The sequence below is a fragment of the Trachymyrmex cornetzi genome, unplaced genomic scaffold, assembly GCF_001594075.2.
Source record: "Trachymyrmex cornetzi isolate Tcor2-1 unplaced genomic scaffold, Tcor1.1 scaffold1462, whole genome shotgun sequence".
Lineage (NCBI taxonomy): Eukaryota > Metazoa > Arthropoda > Insecta > Hymenoptera > Formicidae > Trachymyrmex > Trachymyrmex cornetzi.
The window spans coordinates 84,980-111,053 of NW_017296051.1; the positions used below are offsets into that span (position 1 = coordinate 84,980).

A 26,074-nucleotide genomic window follows, 5' to 3' on the forward strand; every position below is an offset into this window, starting at 1 on the left:
AATTTTTCAGAATTTCTGTAATTTTATAATTCTTTAGACAATTTCTCAGATCTTTTATACAAGTTATAACACTTTTTAAAAGAACTAAAAAAATCTTTTCTAAAATTTTTTATATGCACGTATGAATTCTGAAGTATTATAAAGTTTTAAATTCATCATTTCTGAAGAAAGTTTATAAAATTTGAAGAAATTTAAAGTATTTCTAAAAATTTTTATAAATTTAAAGTATGAGTAATTCTTAAAAATATGAGATATCATAAGAATTTTTTTCATCAAGAATATGAAAACTTTTATTTATATTATGTGAAAGAATAAATAATCATACCTTTTTAAAAGAACTTTTAAATTTCACTGTAACTGTCGAAATAATCGCATTGAGATCAGTGTAATAATAAAATAGTATAAGAGAGAATTAATGAATGTTTGACGAACGATTGCTGTATAATTAATAGTTCATACATTGTTATAAAATAATATAAAATATAATTTTTTCAATAAAAATTGTATATTAAAAATTATCATCATTGTCAAAAATAACAGTGTGTTATAACATTACCGATTTATCAGTTTTTATTTTTAAAAAATGATTGAATAAAAATACATTTTGCTTTTATATTTTTGTTATAAAATGTCTAATAAAAAATGAATATTAAATTTACAGCATAATAAATTAACAAAGAATATTTATTGCTATAAAGATCGTTATTTTATGTATAATATATGTATTGTAAAGAAATCTGAGCATGGTTTTAAAGTTGTGGTAATTGGAAGGCGAATAGATCAATGTGTTTGTGTACGCTCTTTAGAATATGTTAGAGTAGGTTAAATTAGATTAAGCTAGATAAAGTTAAGTTTAAATTAAGATTCTTATTATTTACATTTAAATTAAGTTTTTCTATGTGATATAATACAAAATTGTAAATGGCGTTTATGATTTTTAGGGAAACAATAAATTTACATCTGTGTCTCTCAGTAATGTAACTTAAACTTTATAACAATATTTTTTATGAATCTCAATGCAATTATTTTTGACAAAGTTACAGTTTAAAAAAAAATTTTTTTTTAAGAGAAGAACTGATTCTTTAATTTATTACGTCGTATAGTTCGTTCATAGAATATTTTTTTACATTTCTAAATCCCCTTTTCCTGAAACATTTAAATTTAAATTTAGCTTTATTCTAGCTTGAATTTCTTAAAGTTTTAAATTTTTTAGGGAGCCAAAGATAATAAATATTAAAAAAATTAATTTATAGTAAAATTTTAGATTTTCAGTATACGCAATTTGTTCAATTTTTAATTAGTAATAAGTTTTTAATACTAAAAATGATATACAATGATTGATATGAATGACGCTATGAATTTGAAACGTTTTCGTTGAACGAAAGTCATATTCTATATATCTCCCACGATTAGTATCTTGTTTGTACGTACCTGTAAATCAACAAAAGGCATTTTTTTGTTAAAGCAAAAAAAATTTTCTAAGATTAAAAATTCAAACTAGTGGCTCGATAAGCAAGAATTCCTATTGATTAATTACGTATGTGAGCAATATCTTTAAAAGATAACAAATTTATTAACCTACTGTTTTTTTTTTAGGCACGAGTGATTGTCTGTCGTCGTGATCGAAGTACTATTTATCGTACATTCGGATCTTTTGTTCACAGTTTCTTATTCGAAAAATATGATAAAACTATGAAAGGGACGCGTCGAGGACGATCTCCACGACTGTAACGTACAATCATTCGTCGACCATCAGTTCAAAGTGTACTGCACCCTTCTTTTCGGATCTAATTGAACTGTATTCGATATTCTTCGCCCATGCCCGGCATTCTACGTTGATGATCTGGTTTCCTACAAAAAAAAAGTTCGATTTAAAATGAAACTTTTCGTGGAGTACTCTTGTATCCGTAGTAGCATAATTTATTGGCGTAATATTGGCCTAATATATCCCTAATGCATGTCAATATTCAACGAACATCTCGCCAATGTGCTACTCGGAATGTATTTTAAATTTTTGCATAGGCAAATTCAGAATATTTTATTAAATGAAGTTTTTTATTACATAAGTTTTAATGAAATTATAACTTTGAATACGCGTAATATAATGCAGCATTGAGCAGTCTATTCTTTGTTTATCGAGTTTAAGACACGACCTAATGATTTTCAAATACATAGTAAGGTCTTGTAATTGTTTTGCATTTTACCTTATTTTTAAAATCATTTATATTTACAAATACGCGACATACTAGATAATATTCATCATTATAATAAAATACATTTTATGCATTTTTTATTTCCAAAAATGCATAAAATGGTTTATTTTTAACGTCCTTTAAATAATCCTTTAAATAAATATATAATTTTAATAATTCATTAAATTATAACAATGTATAATGTTTTATTTTACTTTGCTTAATAATAAAGATCACGGTTAAATCAATCAGAGATAAAAGTACACTACGGCATAATGTATAAAATAATATGTGAAATCTTTAATATTATCTAAAATATTGTTACAATTTTCACATACGTTATTTTAGATATTTAAAAAAATGTACGATTTACGAAAGATTATTAAAACAGGACGAAATTAAACTACGATGTAGCTTTAAGTGAGCATACAGGCCGATGACACCTTTCGACAACCGATACGTGCTGCAACACACCGGCTTTTACCGGTTTCATCTGGAGTGCGTCATTTGCTTGCGAGTCACATGAACCAGTCGGTGTTGGTAGTTTCAATAAAAAAATTGTTTATCCATACACAATACGTGTTTAACTTGCATATCACGTTGGAAATCAGAAAAAAAACTATATTGTGAAAGATTGTGATAAATTTAACTATTGCTTGATACATTCGGAAATATTTGAATGCTACAAAAACGAAATTTTTTTAAAAAGCCAGAAGTATTAACGAATTTGTTTTATAATATAATATTATAATATTATTATATAAAATATATTATACGAAATATAATACAATACTTTATACGATAGTTTATACGAAAATTTAAAGTTGATTTGAGATTTTTTGCATTTTGTAATCTTTTGAAATAAACAATTCCGTTTTTCATTCTTGTCTAGAAGATGTCTTGATTAGAAGATATTTGATATTAATTAGTATTAACTTACTTGTTGGTCGAACAAAATGAACGGCGACAACTGGACTTAAGTATCCGGGAATATTTTCATATGGATAATAGAATCCTGGAAAACCGTGTCCCTTAGGATAATAATTCATTTCGCCGATATTTTCTCGATCGTGAGGATTTTCTCCTTTACAAGATACCCATACGGTATTTAGCTGCAATATGAGAAAGATATGAATTGTATATTATGTGAGATTTTGATGTCACAATTTTATTTAAAATTCTACGAAAAAATCCTCAAAATAATACGATTGTAAATAACAATTAATTAAATTTTTCGTTCAAATTTTCAAGTTTTTTGGAGATCCTATAAATTTTGTGAACAGCATATTAAAGAAACATAATATTTTTAGATAATATTCTTTAAAAAAATTATTATTAAATATATGCTATATATTTATATTATATATATATATATATATACTAAAACTTTTTTTATTAAAACTGAATTTTATTTTAAATTAATCTAATTACACTATGCCTATCAAGAGAAGGTATTCTCTATTATTTTTATGCCATATATTACGCATAAACATCTGCTATTATGTGACGTTTAAAACATATTTTATACGAATACCTATAGTATAATATCTATTAAATACATATAACATTTCGTATAACAAGAGCTGTGTTATCGCAACATTAGTAAAGAACGAAAAAATTGAACAAAAGATAATAATGATTTTTATAATTTGTAGTTCTATGTATTCGTAGATCGAACGTATCTCATAAGTATACACATACAGACAAAATATATACAATTAACAAAGGTAATAACCTATATTCTTGATTGGCTGTTAAATAAACAGATAGTACGAAGACTAATCAATAATGAAGATAAAAATAAGTTGTATCCTCATTGAATATTCTTGTTATACTTTTCTTATTATAATTTTCCATTCTATTGCCAAGTTCAAAAAATAATTTCAAATAATCCTTTCTTTATTTTAATTTCTGTTTCTTCATTTTTAAGTTTTAAATATAAAATTAAATTAGCGTTGAGAGAAACGCTAAGAAAATTCATAGACTAATGCACCAATACGAGTTGCGAATCTAAATGATGAATTTTCTTTCCGATCTTCGTTCGATCCAGATTTAGTTTATCGACTAATATAATTGACTGACCGACTAACTAACCCATGAAGCGTCGACTGATTTTATATATTTGACTAAGCTCTCTGGCATATCGGGCGGCAAATTCTGAGTACTGTTATAATACTCAGGAATCCATCCGTATATCTGAAAAATAATGTTTTGAAAAGTTTTAAAAGAAATCTTATACAGGGTAGCCTACATAAAGTGTTATAAGCTATTATCTCTATTAAACGAATTTGTATATGTAATGTTGTAACAATCAAAGTGTAGATATAAGATATATGATATTTCATTGGATATAAGTAAGCATGATAAAATTTTCACATTAAAAAAGCTTAATAATTTCTTAATATTAAAAAAAATCTTTTTCTACATAATTCTTCTTAAGCCTACGATACACGATACTTGTTTTCCAGCTAGCAATCCAACAGAAAAACAAATACCGTGTGCTGCAGGTTTTAGATACGGTTATTGTTAGATTGCTTATCTTAATCACATACAAAAATATTCTGAATATATTATACGGATTCTGCAGACGTTGCAATATTTTTAGGCTGTCTCTGTGATAATTTGGACTTATAGTATATGAAATATGAATTCTCATAAAATTTTATGAACATAATTTTTTATGAATAAATTTATAGATAAATTAAAAGTAGATGTGTGCGAGGACCTTAAAATATCGAGAACCCGATGATCGTGACAGGTCGGGAAGATATCGGGTCGAGTCGGGTCGGGTCTCGAAAATTTCGAGATTCTCGAAGTATCAGGATTCTCGAAAATGTTCGGGATTCTCGAAAATGTTCGGGATTCTCGACAGAGTCGAGATTCCCGAAAATGTCCGGGATTTCCCGGGAGGGAGTTGAGATTCTCGATAAAGTCGAGATTCTCAAAAGAATTTATATTCCTAAAAATTTCGACAACCCGATTGCTACTTAGAGCTTAGAGTCACTTTAACGAATAATGAAAACTTAACGACAGATTCTATATTTTGATGGTTACCATTACAAAAACAATTACAAAATTTTTATTAAAACGAGTCTCGAAACGATAATCTTTTCAGGAAAAGCGATAGGTTCGAGAATATTGAATCCATCGAGAATATTGAATTCATCGAAAATCTTGATTCTTTCTGACTCTGACAGAAATCCTAACTCTAGCATCGAGAATCCCGAAAGCTTCGGGAACCCGACCCGATCCAGACAAAAATTTCCGTTCCGACCCGATCTATTCGGATTCTCTCACACACCTTTAACTAAAAGTAATCATAATGTTTATAAATGTTTCAAGATAATGAATTATTGATATTCCTGAATATTTGGTTTATTTACGATAATTAAGAAAATATCTTATAAAAAATGGATAAATTAAGGTACGTTTCATTCCAATCTTATATGATATGATTTAACAAAAGATTTTATGCGTGTATTGCCGCCTTACCCTGTTAAGTTTAATGAAAACGCAAGGTGCCGAATTATTGAAACCGTATTGTTGATTCGGAGAACATGGTCCCCAATTGTTTACATCGACTGCACATACGTTACCAGGCTTTGCTGGCTTGTTATAACTGCAGATTTGTTGATTTCTAAATCCACCATTTGGCAAAAGTGATGAATTGATGTAGTCTATTTAAGTAAATAATAGAAACACGAATTATGATTAAATTATAACATAAAAGAATGAAAATTTGTTTTAACGATGGCAGAGAAACGTGAAAAGAAGTTTTTTTAATATATAAAATGGAGAAATGTATTAAAATGATATTTATATATTTATAAATGATATATATTTATAAACGATATATATTTATAATTGATATTTATGTATTCTAAATTATATAACAGTATTGTACGAAAATCAAAGGAAAATTCGAGAATTTAATTTAAATTTGAATTTAACAAAATTGGAAAAATATTAATCATATTTCTATTGCAATAAGAATTAGCTCTTTTGGATGTTTAATTAATATCTTTGTAATAATTTTTTTAAATGCATTACTAATAATCAGTATTTCATACATATATATAAATGACACTAATGAATTAACAACAATGCCATTATTTAAAATAAATCAATAAATTCCATATTACTCACTTTCCAAAAATTTATCCAAGCGTTGCGTCCATTTTTGTATATCAGTCGCATTTGATGCGCTATACCAAATAAGTGATCTCTCGTCGGGATTATCCGAAATCGGTCGGAATCCCAACCCTGATGATTGCATTGACAAACGCAATCAAAAAATTCAAACGAGTTAATTCAAGCGTGTATCGTAAATAATTATTTCTATCAAATAACATAATTTTTAAAAATATATTGTCAAAAAATAATATTAAAAATAAAAAATAATCAGATTGATTTATAATATAACTTTTTAGACATGTCGGAGCGAATAATTACCTGGATTAGTACCTATAATGCTGCTACTTAAGGTCCATTTAGGTTTATCGTCGCTCAACGTGGCAAGCATGCCTTTCATGCAAATGCTGAAGAGTATCGTGAGCCCAGCGTAGAAGAAAGTGTAGAAGATAAGAGTTACGCCTGAAGGAATACAAAACCGTCAGAGAAGATTATTATCGTCTTTTACAAGTTTCCTTGTATTCTGTACGTTAAGAAAAACATTTATAGTTAAGTTCTATTACGTAAAAATGTATAATGAACTAAACTAAACAAACGATAAATCAACGGATTAACATAAAAAATCATTCAAAATGATAGATTTTTAAAGTTTAACAATCTTTTGATGTATTAAAAAAATTGACACGATATGCAAAGAACATGAAATTCTTCCATTCAAGAATTGTTAATTTTGATACATTTTCATAATTTTATGAGAAAAAAGAGAGAGGAATAAGAGTTATCAGTTATTTATACTTTCGTCGTTGATGTATTCGAGCGCTGTTGCGTAATCCAAATATTCATCGCGCGCGAATATGAGTGTGTGCCCAAAAACCATGTGAGAGTAACTAACATATAAACCCGTTCTCTTTCCCACAGATTTTTTTCCCTGTAGACAGATCTAAACTTGTAGTTTGGCGTCATGACCTGCTTACCTCGGTCACTTATGCAACCACACAGATACGAAAATTTTCATCATTTCGTTGATCGAACAGAAAATATTTAAAGCACAGGGCACTGTGCCAGCACACGCTCTAAATATAGATTCTTTTTCAGAAGCAACGTGGGTCGCAGTGATAGCGGCCAACTGCCGCACCATACTGTTATTAACTCCAGAAAAAATTCAAATATTTTTTGAAGATTAGATCCATAGAATACTTGGACATTTCGGCATTTGAATATTACGTATGTGTTTAAAAATTTATTTATTATTTAGGTAATTTTATATGCATTTGCAAAAAGATATATCTTGAAGAAAAAGATTCGTTTAAATTTGCATGTAATGTCGAATTGTTGAATATTGCTTTTCTCTATATCTACTCTTATCTCCAGTTATCTAGCGTAAAGATGGCTGTATGATAATTTATTCTGAGACATTAGAAAAAGATTGGATGAACATTTAAAATAGTCAATAATGCTGTAACTCACAATAAATCCGCTTTGGAAATTTTAATTTAATTATAATGCATCCAAGTAATACGAGACTTATAAAAGTGTTACTGAGAAAAATAGTTCTGGTTGTATACACAAAAAATACAAATAAAACAAATTCTAATCATATAAATCAAAATTTTAATTATCCTAAATTTTAGTTCTCTTGACTAGGACGTTTGATAAATTTGACTATAAATATCTGATTTGTTATCTTTCGGGTTGAATCAGAATTCTAATTAACATAATAAGATTTTTTCTAGTGTATGAGTATTTTTATTTATCATTAATAGTTCTTCAAAATTTTGTGATAAAGATATAAAGGTTGAGAACATCTAGGAAAAATAAATTTAATGATAACTTTAATGATTATTATTTTTATCTAATAATCATAATTAATTTTACTATTAAAAAACAACAAAATTATTTTGAAGTGTCTCAAAGAGATGGAATGTTCCTAATTGACATTTGATAATGAGTATACGGCATCTATTATTATGTCTCTGAAATTGAGGACTTTCAAACAAATGCTTATCGAGCTGCTCTCCTATCTCCCTCGAGTGTCGACGTAAGCGCTTCAGCTTAGATTTCTTGAATCGTCCGTGATAACTTTTTCATCATGTCATTATTTTCATTTGCATAATGAACAATCGCGCAATGTGATACATTAGAATGACAACATGTGCTACGTGCAAGTACGTCATATTCAAAGTATTCAAACGGCAGTTTTTTGTTATAACGTAACAAATGTATTCTGTCTCAGTTTTAATATCTAGGTGTTGCTTGCTTTTCACAGGAGAATTACTAAATATGCGTTACACGTAGAGACTTTCTAATAAAAGTCTGGACGTGAGAAAGCCACTTTTAATTGATCCGCTATTTTAATCATTTCTGTGAAAGAGAAAGAGAGAAAGAAATAGAAAATAGATAGAATAGAACGAGAAAGAAAAAGAAATAATAAATGTATACCCTTTTCTTTCGCAATTTTTTGTTAAAATCTACCTTGCATACAAAACTGCGACTTGTGTCCAGACTCTTATTAGACAGTCTCTCTATAGTTGCACATAATGCAGCAATAGAAGTAGTTTACTTAGATACTATCAGTTATTAATTTTTTAATACCTTTTAATAAATGTATCAAACTATAATTAAGTATTTTATAACACGCTAAAATATACGACAAATCGTGTGGATTAAAATTATAATATAACAAACTTCGATAAAATTTATCAGCGTCTCTTTAGAAATTTGTTATTTTCAAAAATAAAGTTTTACAGTCACATTTATATGATCTTTAAAATATATATGTACTCTACGCTCTTCTATTTTAATCAATTTTATTTTGAAAATATTGTATACATAAAACACTTATTTAAATAGAAGTTTACAAATATACAAAAAATATTAAATTATAATAACAATAAATATTGCAGGTTTTTAAATAAACATTGAAAGAGAAGAGTTAAACTAGATCTCTCTATTCTAAGTATGCTAGTCTTCTTCCTTTGTTAATTCTTTTCCTAACGTAATCATGATTCTATAGAACGGACCGGTTTTAGATGCGTGAAGAAAATGTGGGTCTTTTATTCATTAAGTCGCACCAGAACCATAGCGATATCATCAAACATGTCTGCGCTGTCTGGCTTTGGAGTTTCTGCTTGGCAGATTGAAAGTGAAATTTGCCTGTATAAGATCGGGAATGCGAAATTGGTAAAACATATTTCAGAACAGTACACTCGAGACTGTAAGATAAGGCCTAAAAGCTATAGATGGGATGTACATAGCACGATACGATAATACACGCGACCGCATGTGATCGGGAGTGTTATCATCATCCGGTTGTTGATCTACAACTACACAGTGCTTTCGATTATGATTCTTCACACAGCACATTTATCCGAAGGATGTCCTGAGGACATTCTTAGGACGTAGGCTGACGTAGCCTTTGGACGTCTGCAGAGATATTCCTTGAAAGTGTATGCTGTATGAGTCGCAAGAACCAGGAAATTCGCAAACATCGATATACTTTAAGAAATTACTTCGGAATTTCGGTCAAGCTGAATAAATAACACTCGAATTTTTACTAAAGCAGTTTAAAAAATGTATAAAGAGGAGAATGAAATCGAATTTAAAACGTTTCTATTGTCCGTCATAGAGATAGATGTCTCGAGAGTTTCTACAAATGTTCCATGAGTTTTGTACCGTTGCATTTAAAAGATTTAAGTCGAACTGTAGCTTAAAAGACATTGGCTGAATTTTATTTCAAGATCATTTTAGGTAATGTGTGTCTTAAGATATTAATAGAGCTCTGTGACTAGTTTATGACATCTTAAGATTATATTTAAGACACTCTTAAATATAAGAACTAATTATGAATACCGATCTTAAACAAAATTACGATAAGAGAGCGGAGCAATAAGAAAATTTGTAGTTAAAAATCAGCAGCTCATGCCGTGCTGGTTATTTCTGGGTATTTGCTGACGAAGTACGAATACAAGAAATATTTGCACACGCGAATTCCTTCGAGAGATTCAAAGATTCTTTTTAAATGAGATCTTTGTAAATAGTTCCATGTATAGGACTCTCGATAATTTAAATGCCATAGTACGATTTGTATCGCGTCATGCAGAAATTCAAGAACAAAATTTTATTTCAGCGAAATACCATTTCATTTCTTTTTTGTCGAAAATTCTATCCGATCCTCGTATGCGTAGTCACACGAGAATTTAGCGACACTGAAACCGCGTGACAATTAGATTTGATTAGCGTAAAAATTTACAAACGGAATTGTATGTATATAATATATATCAACGTCATTGTAAGTCGCGGTAAAAAATACAGTAACGCACTTGCTAATTTATCACTCGTCGCATATATATGCGGTATGCAAATTTAAAAAAATCCTTATGAGTCAGATATTCTAATAAAATAATAATTTGACGTACGTTAAACTACTGTTAGTTAAGACTTGCATAATTTATCCATAAATTATCATTTAATTAATAAATATATACAACAATAATATAAAACAATTATATAAAAAAAGTTTATAAAGAAGAATAAATATCTATTGTATTTTATATTCAATATTTTTCTTTCTATCATACCTTAAGATATTGCTACACAGAGAAAAAGGTTTCTTTGGATTTAGTATTCCTATTTGACTAAAATTTGTTTTATTGAAACAACATATGCTTGTACGAAATATTATTTGTTTGAATAAAAATTTTGTTGTTTCATTTGAGAAATCTCTATTGCTTGACAGAAATAACATTATTATTTGAAGTAATATCTTTCAATTAAATAATATATTATTTGGTTAGAATGAATACAAACAATGAAACCAGTTGTTTATTTGAAAATGGCAAAATATATATTCATAGAGGTTAGGTTATTCCATGCAAATAATTACTTTCTTAGAATAGTCATTACATTTTTTGACCGAAAATATGGAAACAATGGCTTATACGTCTAACAACAGAATTAAACGAGCAGTGCTATGTGCTACATTAATTATGTTTGTGCCGTACAGTTGATCACGCGAATACTGAAGATAGATATTATCTGTTCAAACAAATAATGTATTTAAGACAAAGATATACATTGTTTCAAATTCAAACAATCACACTTATTGATTCAAACATTGGTTTGTTTGGACCATTCCAAATAACAAATTTATTTGGATATGATAAAATTTATTACATCCAAAGAAATCTTTTTCTCTATGTAATTTTATAATTATCGAGATATTGTAAAATATAAATATAAGTGTTTCCTTAAGAAAAGATTTGTTTGCCGCGAAACACCTGTTGAATATCACTACGTCGACCTCGTGCTAATCCACATTACATATATATCCGTGAATGATCGCATAGCCAGAAACCTGGAAAACAATTTTTCTGCATGCTTGATATATACATATATTCGCACTGAATCATCGTCAGTCAATCCGTAACTATTTGAGCTGATAAAAAGTGTTTCATGTATAAAGAAGCACATTCTAATCATATAAATAGAGCGAACATCGGATGCCATAATTGTCAATAATGCGGTCACGATACTGTATAATTTGGTCAAACACATATATTTCTTGTGAATACGCTACTGGTGACTGGCTCCTGTACAAAAGGAAAATAATGACGTGATGACATCAAGTTAGTAAAAAAATAGTATATTCGTGATAAGACGTTTGAATTATCTTGTCACGGGAATCTTATCGTCGAAAAACGACATTTTCTCGACGAATGACATTGATAGTATATGTAAGCGCGTAAACTTTATAAATTATAAATATTATTACATGTAGTTTTTCTTTCATTTTAACGAAAAAAACATTTTCTGTCTTTGTTGAAATATTTATGTATTTGGACATAAAAGTTTTTTTTTAGAAGATAAAGAAACGATACATTCTTTATTCAAATAGAATTTTATTTTTATCTTATAATTTTTAAATAAAACGTGTTTACTTTTATTAAAATAGATATTTATAATAAATATTGAATATTTATGTATATTTGGACATGAAGATTTTTCTATATAAGGAAAACGATACAATCTGAAGATATTAAAATAGAATATTATTTTTATCTTAAATTTTTTTAATAATAATTATTTTAAATGACTAATTATTGAGTTTTTATTTTGATTTTTAAAAGTTTAAAGTTCCAAGCGCATTATGTAAATCATAAGATTTATTATTTCGAAGAACATCTGATTGCGTCATTGAAACTTTACTTTAATCAATGTCAACAGTATATGCAAACACAAAAAGTAAAATTGGTAAGAATAAAAAATAATGACCAATTTGAAATTACTCATGGGAATGTTTCATTAAAAAACAACAGATCCTAAACGTGAAATTAAAGATGCACGTGCCGCATTAATTGATGTCGTCATAATCATTATCGTAATATCGATGCAACAAATGCAAATAAACGATCGAGCGATCAAGACTGCATGTGAAAAGCGAACGGCATTGAATATATATCTTTCGACGATTGTTTTACGTACAAAACATGTTTGTGATCAACGTTTCTCCTATAAAGCACGTCGCGATACGTTTCACCGATTTCTACTGTATTCTATTGTGCAACGTTTCCAAAGAAGACATGTTTGGAATCGATGTTGCTCTATTCAAGAGTTAAAGATCCGAGGTTATAATTTACTCGAAATAAGCGCCGCAGCAATTATCCTTCTTCAAATGAACCGATCAAAAAGTCATTGTAAAAATTAGAAGAGATATATTTATAATGCTGATAGAGTTCGTTTGTTTGTAATATGACAAAACCCACTAAGTATAATTAATAAATACATATTCATTTAATTAAAATAAAGATTTTTAACTGAATTGAGTAAAATGTTGCAAGACTGATTTTTGACGAAGACTTATTGTTAAAGACGTAACGTCAAATCATTTCATATATTTTCTGGAAAAACGCTTAGCTAACTCATTAACGTATACGTAAAAGCAATTTACTTATATGTACCTGAACGCCTTTAAAAATATTATTTTTAGCAATTGGCATGCATGCAATAACATTTGAAACGTTGCCCTAACAAGGACACCAACATTAATATAGCTTTACATCAATTAATAAAATTGCGCTCATGTTGCTAACGTAATAGAATAAGAAAAATGAAAAGTCGTACATAACAAAGTTAATTAGAATTAAATTAGTAATTTATTACAATATCATGAGATTCGTGGTAGAATAATTTGACTTATTTCTCGTCTTTATCAGTTTCTTCATAAAGAATCTTCAATCTTGTAATATAGATATCTTTATATCAATTACTTACACAATAAAAATGCGTTATTTAATTAATTTAACAATTAATTTGCATTATTGTATATCATTGTTCTTGTGCGTCTAATAGTAGATACAGCTTTTGTCATTATTTTTATCTTCATTTTTATTTAATAATTATTCATACGTCTAACATTTCACATGTGTGTGTTTAATTTATTATTATATCATTTCAGCTAATTACAGCTGATGAAGACAAAGTTAAGTCAAGGAAGCTCTGCCATGAATTTTATGTGTCTAATTATTAATTTAATTACAACTAATTTTAAGCTCGTTATACACAACTTTTCTGTTCTCTTATTTTATTAAGCTTCACGTCATTTTCATATTTTTCAACGTCTTTTCCATAACTATATATTGGCTGTATCGATAAAAAAATAAATTATACACAATTAAATTTTTTGTATCTATTAATTATAATATTATTTATTGATTGAATTACAGATTATATTAATTGATAAATGTTCTTTCTAGTAAAAATTTCAATTTATAAAAACTTTTTTGCAGGGAATTAAATTGAGAAGATAAGATATAAATAAGCCAACTCGTTTGCTTTCGAATTAGTTCAAATTCAAATTGTCACTAAAAGGAAGACTTCTCAAAGATATTATAAAGATGCAAAAAAGCCAAGTTTCTTGTGAGTCAAACAAGACTTTCACAAATCGTCATAAGTTACATATCTCAATTAAAACCAACTATCTTACGAAATGCAACGAAGTTTTCTGGACGTATTAAGAACATGGATTATAGAATAGAACTTTATTTCTCTTCAGCTTACAACTGCCAAGAAGGAACTTGGTTTACACTAAATTTCTTGACCATATTCATCCTGCACACTGCGCAAAAAACTCAACACTACCTAACTCTATCTACAATTTTCACTACACCGCAAATATCTTATTCATGACTTTTTGAAGAACACGGATTATAAAATCGCGAGAGATATAAATTCCAAGTGCTTTCGTAATATTCTACGAAATCCAGTGAGTAACATCATTAAAAATATATAAGAAAAAATTGATAATGTTATTGATGAGAAAAATATGACTTGGCTCAAATACATTCTTCAAATAGAATCTTGAAAATCGCGTTTTGAAGGATTATGACAAAATTTTTTATCCTATAAAGAAAGAAAAGAAAATGTTTTCCAACATTCACGTCCAATATGAACGTCAATTTGCTAAGCACGGATTACTCAAAGCGCGATTGACATGATACACATCTTAAGATTTGAAAGAAAGGCGGCGTGCTGAAGCGGCCAAATGCTCCCTTCGTTGTTCGCTGTATGTTACCATCACCGATACTTATTTCCGGTGCTCTCTCACACTAGTCACTGCCAAAACGCGAGACTCAGGGTCGGCTGTTTCTAAGCAGTCGCCAAGAAGTCTACGTAAAACGCTTTCAACATGTATACGTACATGCACGTGTCACTGTTGGATATTTAACTTTCAATAACTCTTTCATTCATATAAATCAAATAAAAAAACTATCATTATATGCAATCAAAATTAATTTAGTTAATTCATGAAATTAATTTCTAAATTCATTGAATAATTAATGATTAATCATTAAATATTTATTTTTAATCCATTAAATTAATATTCATTAATAACTTAAGAAATACTAAGAATATTAATAAAACTTTTCTATGCGTTTAAATATAATATTCTTTCTTTTCATTCTTTGAAAAAATATCGTGACATGGAATAATGCTCTCTTTGCAGCAAGTGACACAGTGTAACACAGTAATCATTTCATTTGTGTTTAACATTGGCAAACTCCAAAGATACTATGATTCACTACGTTACACTGTGTCATCTGTGCCTCTTGCTGGAAAGCACCCAATATCTCTCGATCATCTAACTTCTCAGATAGCATAAAGAGTTGAAAAAGAATTCAGTCCTGTATCATTAATTCTGAATTTATTTTCAGATATAAAGAGAATTTTTTTAAAGTTCCGAAAAAAAATTCTTCTAACATTTGAAAATGAATTCAGAACTGATGACATACGACTGAATTCTTTTTGAATTCTTTTTGAACTCTGTTATCTGGGTTCTTTCGATAACTAACACTACGAAAGTTCTAATCATGAAAAATTTAGTATTCAAGTAATTTATTAAAAATAGGTAAAAATTTGGAAAAACAGTTTAATATATTTAATATATTTAATATTAAGAGTTTAATATATTTAATAATAAGCATATTTGCTTTGATGTATATGTAATAATGCGGATTAGAATTATATATGATCTTATATACAATAATATAAGGTAATTGTGTTTCATATTTCTTTAGTCAGAATAATTTGTTTTTGAGACTCTCTATCGTGTATTTTGATCATACATTTAATGTTAATTGCAGAAGTATGATTTTTATCTCACATTCTAATTACTCTCTGTTTGATGTAATTAGGAAGTAGAATTCAACAGTAGCATAAGATATAGCTTATAAATTGCTTGTGTGCATGAACATAAATAATAAAAATATCGAACAATAAATTAACGGGCGATTGAGAGCCAGAAATAGGCGCAGTTATTGAATGTACTTAATTGAATTTAATTAATCATAATTTATCATTTATTTTTTTATTATTACTTAATTAAGTTATATTGTAATTGCCAATTCTCACTTGGCTTACCAATTAATTAGCAATATGGCTTCTCAAAATTGTGAATTGAAGAGGCTCTTCCGGCTACACACTTGGATCGTTGAAATGCGAATATTGACCATAACTATTGTTCTGACATCGCTGATGAAGGCTCGAATGAAGCCGAAACGTACAACATTGATTTCTTGCGATTTAATGTAAGATCTTGCTTTGAATATATTTTGTTATTTTACGCATTCAATAACTGCGCCTATTTCTGGCTCTCAATCGCCCGTTAATTTATTGTTTATTATTTTTATTAAATATCTCGAGAACTCAATTTGGTTTTAAATCTATTTTATTGAACATAAATACGTATATATATTTTTAATTGTATGCATCGTAAATATAAATACCGCGCATTTAAATGTTTTAAAAATAATTTGAAAAATAAAATTACCAATATGTATATGTATAATGAAACAAAATATGAAAAAAGTAGGACTCCGGTTAGCAGAGTGACGTCTAGTGACGTTTATTTGAACCAAAATAGATGTCGTATCGTCTTTTAACGTCATGCTGTTACTTGAGATAAGATTTCTGCATATCGATAACCTACACTGGAAGATAATGAGATTAAGAACATCAATTTTATTTGAACTGAATATGATCACAAACTTGTCTCGGCATTATACTACAAAAGCACTATTACATTCCTAATTGATTTACTGCAGTTCTTAAGAAATATTGATCGTAAAATTTTACATGAATCATAAGAATTCCCCTGTTGAACGCAAAAATAGCAATTCTTTTAACATAATGTCGACAATAATACGAATATAATTACTATCGTCCTTGTAATTAAATACTTTTTTTCTACAAGGAATGTTATATTCTCATAGAAACAAAACCTTGTTATTCAATTTCGATGTAAAATAATGCATTCGTATTCCACTTTTAAATTTAAATCGACGTTAATCAATGGAATTTTTTAGCAACATTAAAATGTTCCCCTAAATTCTAAAAAAAATTAGAAATTGTCAAATCTCAATATTAAAATGCAAAGTAGTAAATATTAATCTGACGTAGTTATATAAAAAGATATTAGCATAGTAAAGATTTAGATAGTAAAATCAGTTTTAATTTTACGCATAAAGTTTATCATTATAATTTATGTCTGCATAAAACAAAATTTAATAGCGCTATTGAATTTGAAACAAAACGTATCCGAGAGAAACAGAGTGACTTTTCTATGCTTTAAATATTTATTCTTCTTGTTTTCAGCGTATTTATTTTAAATTTTCGACCTAACTTAGCTTAATTTATTTTTAAACAGTTTATAAAAATATAGTGTGTGGTTCAAATTTTTTATCTTAATTTTATCTTATAACGTCGATTTTTTTCAGAATGTAAATACTAATCATGCTGAGGCATAATTTAAAAAAAAAAACTATAATGAGGAGTGAGAGATCTTTCAGAAATTTTTTTTACAAAATTCTAATATTAACATCAGTGTAACATAATGTCTCGAAATTATTTTTTGCGTAATAGCGTAGAAGTTTCAAATTCCTTTTTCTGTATTGAATTGTGTATCGAATAATTTTCAACGATATAACATAATGTTTCAAGTTATACATCATTTTTCGAGTAATAACGAGTAGAACTTTTAAGTTCTTTCTTATATGTATCCAATAAGTAACTACTTTGAACTGTTTAAACATCTAAGTATTTGAATACAAATGTTTGAAATATTTAGAATAACTTACCCCATTTTTTAGGCGTATGACCACAGTACGTTCCTTCTGTCGGATTGTAGAAAGCATCGCGAATTATCTCCCAGCGAGTTCTAGTATCAGGTGCTCGCATATAATCAAACTCGTAGGTACCATTTTGCACTTGCTTGCCACGGACACTCATCACGGCAAATGCTATCGACTGCTCTTTGATCGGTCAATCGACTGAGGTAGACTGAGGTATAGACAGGTCGGTCTTGTCAACCTTCACGCACCGAGCAACTCATGCGGACTGATACGCGGAGATAGCGGGAAACGCAACACGACTGTACTGGTCTTCGCACTTTGCCTGAACTGGGAGAGCTCGCTTGTGGTTAGCGATATGTAGGTAGTGAATATACGGGCGAACGAGCGAGCGAACGGGTGAAAAACGAGCGGTCGTCTTGTGGAGGGGCAAGACATTCGCACGGGCATGATGTTAGACAGCATGCTGTGTGCCGATTTGGCCTGTTGAGTTTAGTGCAGCGAAACTTGATTTTGAGAATTTCAGGGAGAGTATACAAAGTGGATCGAAACGCTTGATGTTATCACGTTACACAAATATCGTTATTTGTGTTTATTACAACTGTTATAGAAATAGCTATTGACGATAAAGAAAAATGTTTACATAATGCTTTTACTCTAGCATTTTTTATCATTTTGGTTTTATAATGTTGAAGATTTTCATCTTTTCCATTGATTTTGAGAAATTTGAAAAAGATTACATTTTTTTTATGAATCGAGATAACTTCGAAGATTGGTGAGGTCGTTATTCAAAAAGTATAACATTTTTTAATTAAAAGCATTGTTTAATTTAATTCCTTTAATAACCTTTTGAATAGTTTCTTTTGTTACTTTTTTTATTTATGAAATAAAAGCAAAAGTAATGCAATTCTAATGGTCTCTGTGATATAATTCTAGATACAAACAAAAAATTTCTCGATTGACTTTATCTTATTAAAAGAATCATTGAAAATGCATAAAAAAGGAATATATTTACATTGCACATACATTCTTGTTTTATATTCGTATCGGCCTTGAATTAAATTTTTATAATTTATCTAAACATTCTAGACAAGTAAAAAAATTATTCTCTATTTAATTGTGTGATTTTATTTTCATTTAATTTCGTTCAGAAGAATTTTGATTTAAAAAATACAATTTTAAGAAATATAAAATTTTAGAAATTTTAGAATTGAGAAATTTGTAATAAAAATCTTAGCTGCGCGGTGTCGGATGACGTAAAACAGAAAATTACTCATATCTTCATTATACTTCTGCTGCTACATTCTTGCACGAACATAAAAATGCGATTTTGATCATACATAAATAAAATAACAAAAAAATATTAAATAGATATTCATTTTTATTATAAAGTATAAGTTTATTATGAAGTATAAATTTTGTATAAGGCATCAAAGACTTGATATTAACTGTAGCGTTAACTGTTTATAAACATGATAATTTTTTACAAAGCTGAACTTGTTACATCTGGATTGATTTGGTTATGCAATTTTTGACATCACTTATGGAGGATAAAATTTCTTTACTAGTATTTATAACTATTCTTTATAATTATATATGAAGGGGTTATTATTTGTTAAGGTTTATATATTATATGTTATTATTTTGTAATTTTGAATTTGTTTTCTAACATTAAAAAAATGACTCGATCGGAGTCGAAACGTTTGTATGTAATCTAATATTATTAAATAGTCTTTTGTATTACGTATTATATGTATATATATATATTTCTTTTTATGACTATTGCAACCTTTCCAATTGTTGCTGTAATCAAATCTGTTCGGAAAAATCAATTTTAAATAACACAGGCACTCAAAATAAAATTCATTATTTGATTCGTAGATTAGTCTACGCTATTTGTACGTATATTAATGCTCTGAAACTGAATCCAATATCCAAATTGCTCTATCAAGTTGCAATTTTTTTATCGATGGAAAATAGCTCGATTTTCTAGTATTTTAGTTATTTATGGTTTTTAATATGCTAGTTAAAATAAAAAAGACAAAAATAAGTTCGACAATCATATGCACACTTACAAAGTTAATATGCAAATTCGTAGATTAAATATATTGAAATATCAAAATAACTATTTTCCGTCGATAGAAAAAAATTGTGACGTGATGGAGAACAATTTAAACTTTAGAGTGTCAAAATACATAAGAATTGTCTAAGCTACGGATCAAAAAATTTTGTTGTATACTGTGTAATTTTTCCTTCATTGGTTCTGTAAAGTTATATACAATATTAAAAATATTGAAAACATATTGGAAAATATAAATGTATAAATATAGCCATATGTGTGACCTACATATAACTTACATTTAAATATAACCAATTATAAATTACGTTTAGAAAATCATCTGTTCATAAAAATATGATATTAAAAAACACGCTCTTCAGCGTTTAAATGTATTCCGTTTAAACGTAATCCATTATTTAAAGCCTTATTATTTTGCAAAGTATTGTTTAAAATAAAATTTCACAAATAACTTCATTACTTAATTTTTTAGAAAATCTTGTTGTATTTTGATTTGCAAATTTCAGGACATCTTGTACATACATTAAAGAAATGAATTCTTGAAAAAAAAAAATTCTTACGTTATATTCTTTGAATCTATTCGAAGCGATTTGAATTATATTATCAGAAATGGCTAAAAAATAATAAATTATTGTATCTTTTTATTGTAATAATTGTAATAATGAATTTAATATACATAAGAATTATACATCTGTAATGAAATGATTTGAATTCATTTTTTCAATTTTACGAAATTCGAAATCAATAAAAAATAAGGAAAAATTCTTGAAATATCAATATGATGAAAACATTAAAGTATAATAATTTTCTAACGTAGAAATATATATAATCTAAAATATTTTATTAGTCATTAGAAAAATGGTAAAAAAAACAAATTAATTGTAAACATACGTAAAAATTTTTAATATCGAAAATAATATTAAAGAGTTGAAATGTGCGATAGAATATCGATAGTATCGCACTTATGTGACGTCATTGAAACAAAAATGGCTGCTACGAAAGATTTGGCGGGATTTGGTCGAATTCTGCGAATAATCAACAACAACGATAGATTGATACACATTAATTAATAAAATTTGAATCATTATAGTGAAATAGAAAGGAAACAGATATATCTTCATAAATTATTAATAACATGCAGTTCCATTCCGAAGGCGGGTTAGAGCTGTTATCCAGAATTAGCGAGAAACCACGTTCGATTAACCTCGACGACGTTCTTTTCTCAACTGAGATCAACAACAAGAGCATCATAGAGATCATCGGGGCTTCATCCACCGGAAAGACTGTATTATTGTGCCAATTCATAGCAAAATGTATACTACCCGCGCAATATAAGGGGATCAAGATCGACGGATGCGATGCCTGTGCGATACTGATCAATACACTTGGCCATATACAGATGAGTAAGATAGCTGAACTAATGACTTCCACGGTACGCAACGCATATCAAGTAGCTAATGTACAACCGTCAGCCGAAACGGTAGACTACATAATAAACCAATCTTTGGAAAACTTAACAGTGATCAGCTGTTGTAACAATGATCAACTCCAGCTGATTCTGCACACTCTCGAAAACGAGTTTCTCAGCAACGAAAGAATCACTTTGTTAGCTATAGATAATATACTAGCATACTATTGGCAGGTGAGGAAAGAGAATGTACTTACTATGAGTTATTATGCTACAGACTTACTCAAAATCATTCGGTCTCAAACATCTCAGTTTCACACAGTGACAGTTTACACTAGATGGGATGGACCAGTGCCCAAGTATGAATCGTATGCGAAATGTACAGATACATTAAAGAGGACAGGTGTAAATTATAGGCTGCAACTTAGTAAAAGTACTAGAATTAATGAGTTTAAGTGTCATGTACAATTTACTAATAATGTAAAACAGATTTATTATACAATTTCTGATTCTGGTATAAAATGGATGAGATAATAAATATAAATTGAAAGTAAATAAGTTTCAATAATTAATCGATGAAAGAAGAACCTTGTCCACTATGTCTAATGGATTTAACAATCTCGAACCTGCTATTGTTATTTGGCAATTTGGATTAAATAATGATATAATTTCTTTAGTTTCTCTTATTTCTTCTGGTGTTATACCTCCAATGACATAAATGATAATCCAATTGTTATCACATGGATGATGTTTTATTCTTCCTTTAGAAAATAAGCTGTCAAAGATATTCAAAATTAGATTTTTTTCAGAAAAATTGAGACAACATCCATTTAATTATATATATATATATATAATCCAGCAGAAATAAACGAAGGTGATCTCTGATGTAAATCAGGAAGTTCATATTTATCTGGCTGAAGTATATCTGTTAATAATTGTTGCAAGATGCCGACACGTCGAACGATCTCTTGAGAACTTGATTTAGACATCAAGGAACTGTAACAAATATTTAAAATGCCACTATATGTTTTTTATATACAAATTTAAGCAAATATGAATATTTAAACACGTAAAATATGAAATAAGAATTAGAATCATTCTGAATCTGAATATATTCAATTTCAAAATAAATTTTGTCTTTGTAAATATAAATATTAAAAAATGTGTAATATGCGTATACAGACATAAATACATATTCCATAATAATTATGTATATATGTTTAAATTATATATATGTATATATCTTTATAGTTTCATACATATAGTTATGTAGAGGCGCGCGTTGCTGTGCTATTTCATATAACATCTTCATAATATGATTCGCTATTTTTGCAGATGTTTCCTTTATACTCTCAGTTTCTGTAACATCTAATTTAGATATATATCAGTATTATGTTGCAAATTATTATATTACACACTTATTACTTATCTTTAATTATTTATTAAGCTCAAACATTATCAGTCTTGATGAATTTATAATCTATATTGTTATAATACATTTATATAAAAAGATTTAATTAGGTAATGAAAAATCAATTTCTTTATCTCTAGATAAGTTATTGATAACTTTATCCACGATATCTTGCAGATATCTTATTTATTCATGAGATATCTGGGAGATAGCTTATGGATAAACTTATTTAGAGATGACGAAATTCGCCATAAAAATAAAAAAGTTCAATATAATTTATATTTTTTACATAAAAATATTATCAGTGTAATAATATTTTCGAGCATATTTTATATATTTGGTATATATTATGTATAAATAGTTTAATATATTAGGAAGATGAAAACAATTTTATATAATTTAGATTGAATACAATTAATTTCATATACAAAATAGATTTTATTTTTCATTGTCAAATAAAATTTTATATTACTTATTATATTCTCGGATTTTGTTTTATATTTGTAATATTAAAATATTTTTCATAATGTGTTAATGACTTATTATTTTTGTATTTTATAGCACATTTTACTAACCGAAAAGCGATAAAGTTTGTTGATATACTGACATCTTGCTGTTCAGTACATTTTCTTTTAATTTTGTAATGTCCTCAAATATAGCATCAGCGATCGCTTCTTCCAGCTGTTGCTCTTGTTGAAGAGAAAATTGTATTTCAGTTCCAGCTAACGCATAAATATGCACCAAAAGTGCCAATATATTGTCTGTATCTAGGCCTCGTTTTTCGCGAGTTTTTATTATATTGCTTAACTGAAAATATTCGAAAGAAGAAATGTAATCTTATCAAAAATGATGCAAATATTGAGAGTGTAAAAGAAACTAAATACGATAATTACTTGCCCAAGCACGCTCGTAGAATCACGACTTACAGCTATGTTTTGTAAAATTAATTTCTCGAGACTAATTAATAGGTCTAACCGTGAAGTCTTTTCTGATGTTAAGGCTTGTATAATTCCTAGTACCACCTACAAAATAAATAATATTCAAATATATGTTTTTCTAAACTATTTATATGATATTACGAAAAAATTATGCATATCTAGAAACCATTTTGGCCAAGTAAAGCATATATTAAATTTTAATATTCCATTATTAAGGTACACATACTTGAAGCTTTTTGCTTGATTCTGATATAGTGTGAAGATCATCTATATCTTTAAATTTATTTACAAGCTTCTCTAAACTATGTGCAGAAATCCTCGTTGCTAGTTTTGGTTTCAGGTTTTCTCTTAGTTTTAAATTTTCTTTTGATGAAAGTATATCGACGAGTATTTTATTCATAGTAGCCAATACTTCCTTTTGTTTTTTTGTGATTAATATATTTATCAGCGTTTTATCATTGCTGGCCAAGCATCCTGGTACATCAACAAATTCCTTAAAACATACAAATACTTTTATGCAATTTTCATGTAATAATTGACAATTCTATAATCTTGTTCATAATATTTAAATAAGATATGTATATCATATTATAATGAGCTATTATACCTGTGGACCACAAAATAGAGGAGACATATTTATTGCAACGTCGTTGTAATGATGAGGTAAATGAGGTAAAGTACACAATATTCTGGATAGCAACGATTCAGTATTATTACTAGTGGAGGTACAAAGATCTAATACTCTGTCGACAAAGATTAAAGATACTCCCTTTCCCTTTGCAGCAACTAAATTCTATATAAAATTAAATATTAAAGTAAAACGTTTAATATTTTTTAATACCTTTGTTGGTCTTTTTTAATTAATTGTAATTATTAGAATTATTCTTTTATAAACTTACATTTCTACGATCAATGGCTACTGGTAACGTTTCTAATTTTTCAGCAACATATTCGCTAAATTTTCCCACTGAATAAATATCTTCTTTCAAATTTAAATATGTTAATAAACTGTTGAACAAACTTACAAAATGATCAACTGCATACTCTGAATTCTTTAACAATGCATTATTTAATGGTGATAATAGATCACTGAAAGGCGGTGTTACAAACAGACCATTGTCAATTAGACTAATAAAAATTGGACGAAATAGTATTGTCACTGAACAGTCCTATAAAAATCAATATATAATGATAAAAATCTTTAAAATCTTTAATAATATATAATAAATTTAAAGTTGGAAACTTGTATATTAAACGAACAAATACTACCTGCAACTGTTGATTAGAACGCATCCAGCTTTTTACGTCTCTCTTTAATTTGGTATAATCTGTTCTATCTTCTAATGGCACTGAATCCTCGTAATTTAACACGTTTGAATGTGCAGCAGTAATAATTGTGCAGTGTTCAAATGCATTTTTCTCTAATATCATCTTAACTGTACGTTGATAAAAAGCTAGATCGGTAGAAGTAGAAATAATAACTACCTTTTTGCAATTCTGTACTTTGACATACTGTAACAAATTGCATAATAAATTAACTATTTAATTATGAAATTTTTTTTGACAAATGCATTTATTTTAATCACATACACGAAAGTTGTACATATCCAATTCATGAACTGACATTGCACCAGCATCCTTAAAGAAGGAATGTATCTTGCCACCAGTATGCCAGTGAAGGCATTCTGTTGCTGCATGATCTATATAGACCGCAGATTCACTTACAAAACTAGCAATATCATGCCAAATATCAACAAGAAATTGTTCCACATCATTAATGACTTCCATTATTCATTAAAAATATAGCATACATAAATGTATTATGGAAATAATTTATCACTTTTACTTTTAAAATAAGTTCAAAATTACAAATTATTGTGTATTCAACATTCAAGTAATATATAGTAATATTGTTCAATGAGACAACATAAATTGTAATATAACAATATTATTTAATCATCCTTGTTAATTGTGCAAAATAGAAATCAACTTTTTACACAGTTTAAATTCGTGACAGTGCATTATTTTTTTATGTTATCATGACAAACTTTAAATTGCCACATGGTTAAACAGCTGCGACTATAAATTATAAGACAGGAGTAGTATAGGCTGCTGCTAGCTGAAACTTCACGAGTGCCCCAGTGTCTTAATGTGTCATTCCATCTTTAGACATAAAACAAGGATAAAAAAATGCGATTCACTTGATGTTATCAAAGAGAAATCCAAAGAAACCTAAGGCTCTTGACAAGGGCGTCCATTCTTGATCCCTGTCTTTTTTATATTTTTCGTGAGATCG

General features: G+C 28.0%; 3 protein-coding genes across 3 annotated transcripts; 1 reads left to right on the top strand and 2 right to left on the bottom strand.

Annotated features, from left to right (window-relative positions):
• Positions 1–1,319: 1,319 nt before the first annotated feature.
• On the bottom strand, positions 1,320–18,358 carry LOC108757536 (sodium/potassium-transporting ATPase subunit beta-2). Its single transcript, XM_018501984.1, has 7 exons — positions 17,954–18,358; positions 6,645–6,785; positions 6,339–6,455; positions 5,685–5,869; positions 4,287–4,388; positions 3,133–3,304; positions 1,320–1,851 (listed from the first exon to the last, which is right to left on the bottom strand). The coding sequence occupies exons 1-7, from the start codon at positions 18,102–18,104 to the stop codon at positions 1,739–1,741; spliced, it is 981 nt and encodes a 326-aa protein (XP_018357486.1). The 5' UTR covers positions 18,105–18,358; the 3' UTR covers positions 1,320–1,738.
• Positions 18,359–21,016: 2,658 nt separating this feature from the next.
• Positions 21,017–21,978, top strand: Xrcc2 (X-ray repair cross complementing 2). Its single transcript, XM_018501983.1, has one exon. The coding sequence runs from the start codon at positions 21,157–21,159 to the stop codon at positions 21,961–21,963; it is 807 nt and encodes a 268-aa protein (XP_018357485.1). The 5' UTR covers positions 21,017–21,156; the 3' UTR covers positions 21,964–21,978.
• On the bottom strand, positions 21,969–25,605 carry LOC108757534 (sec1 family domain-containing protein 2). The gene is made up of 10 exons (XM_018501982.1): positions 25,369–25,605; positions 25,048–25,290; positions 24,678–24,947; positions 24,386–24,571; positions 24,005–24,271; positions 23,734–23,862; positions 23,416–23,647; positions 22,689–22,797; positions 22,282–22,425; positions 21,969–22,207 (listed from the first exon to the last, which is right to left on the bottom strand). The coding sequence occupies exons 1-10, from the start codon at positions 25,564–25,566 to the stop codon at positions 21,991–21,993; spliced, it is 1,995 nt and encodes a 664-aa protein (XP_018357484.1). The 5' UTR covers positions 25,567–25,605; the 3' UTR covers positions 21,969–21,990.
• Between the last annotated feature and the right edge of the window lie 469 nt (positions 25,606–26,074).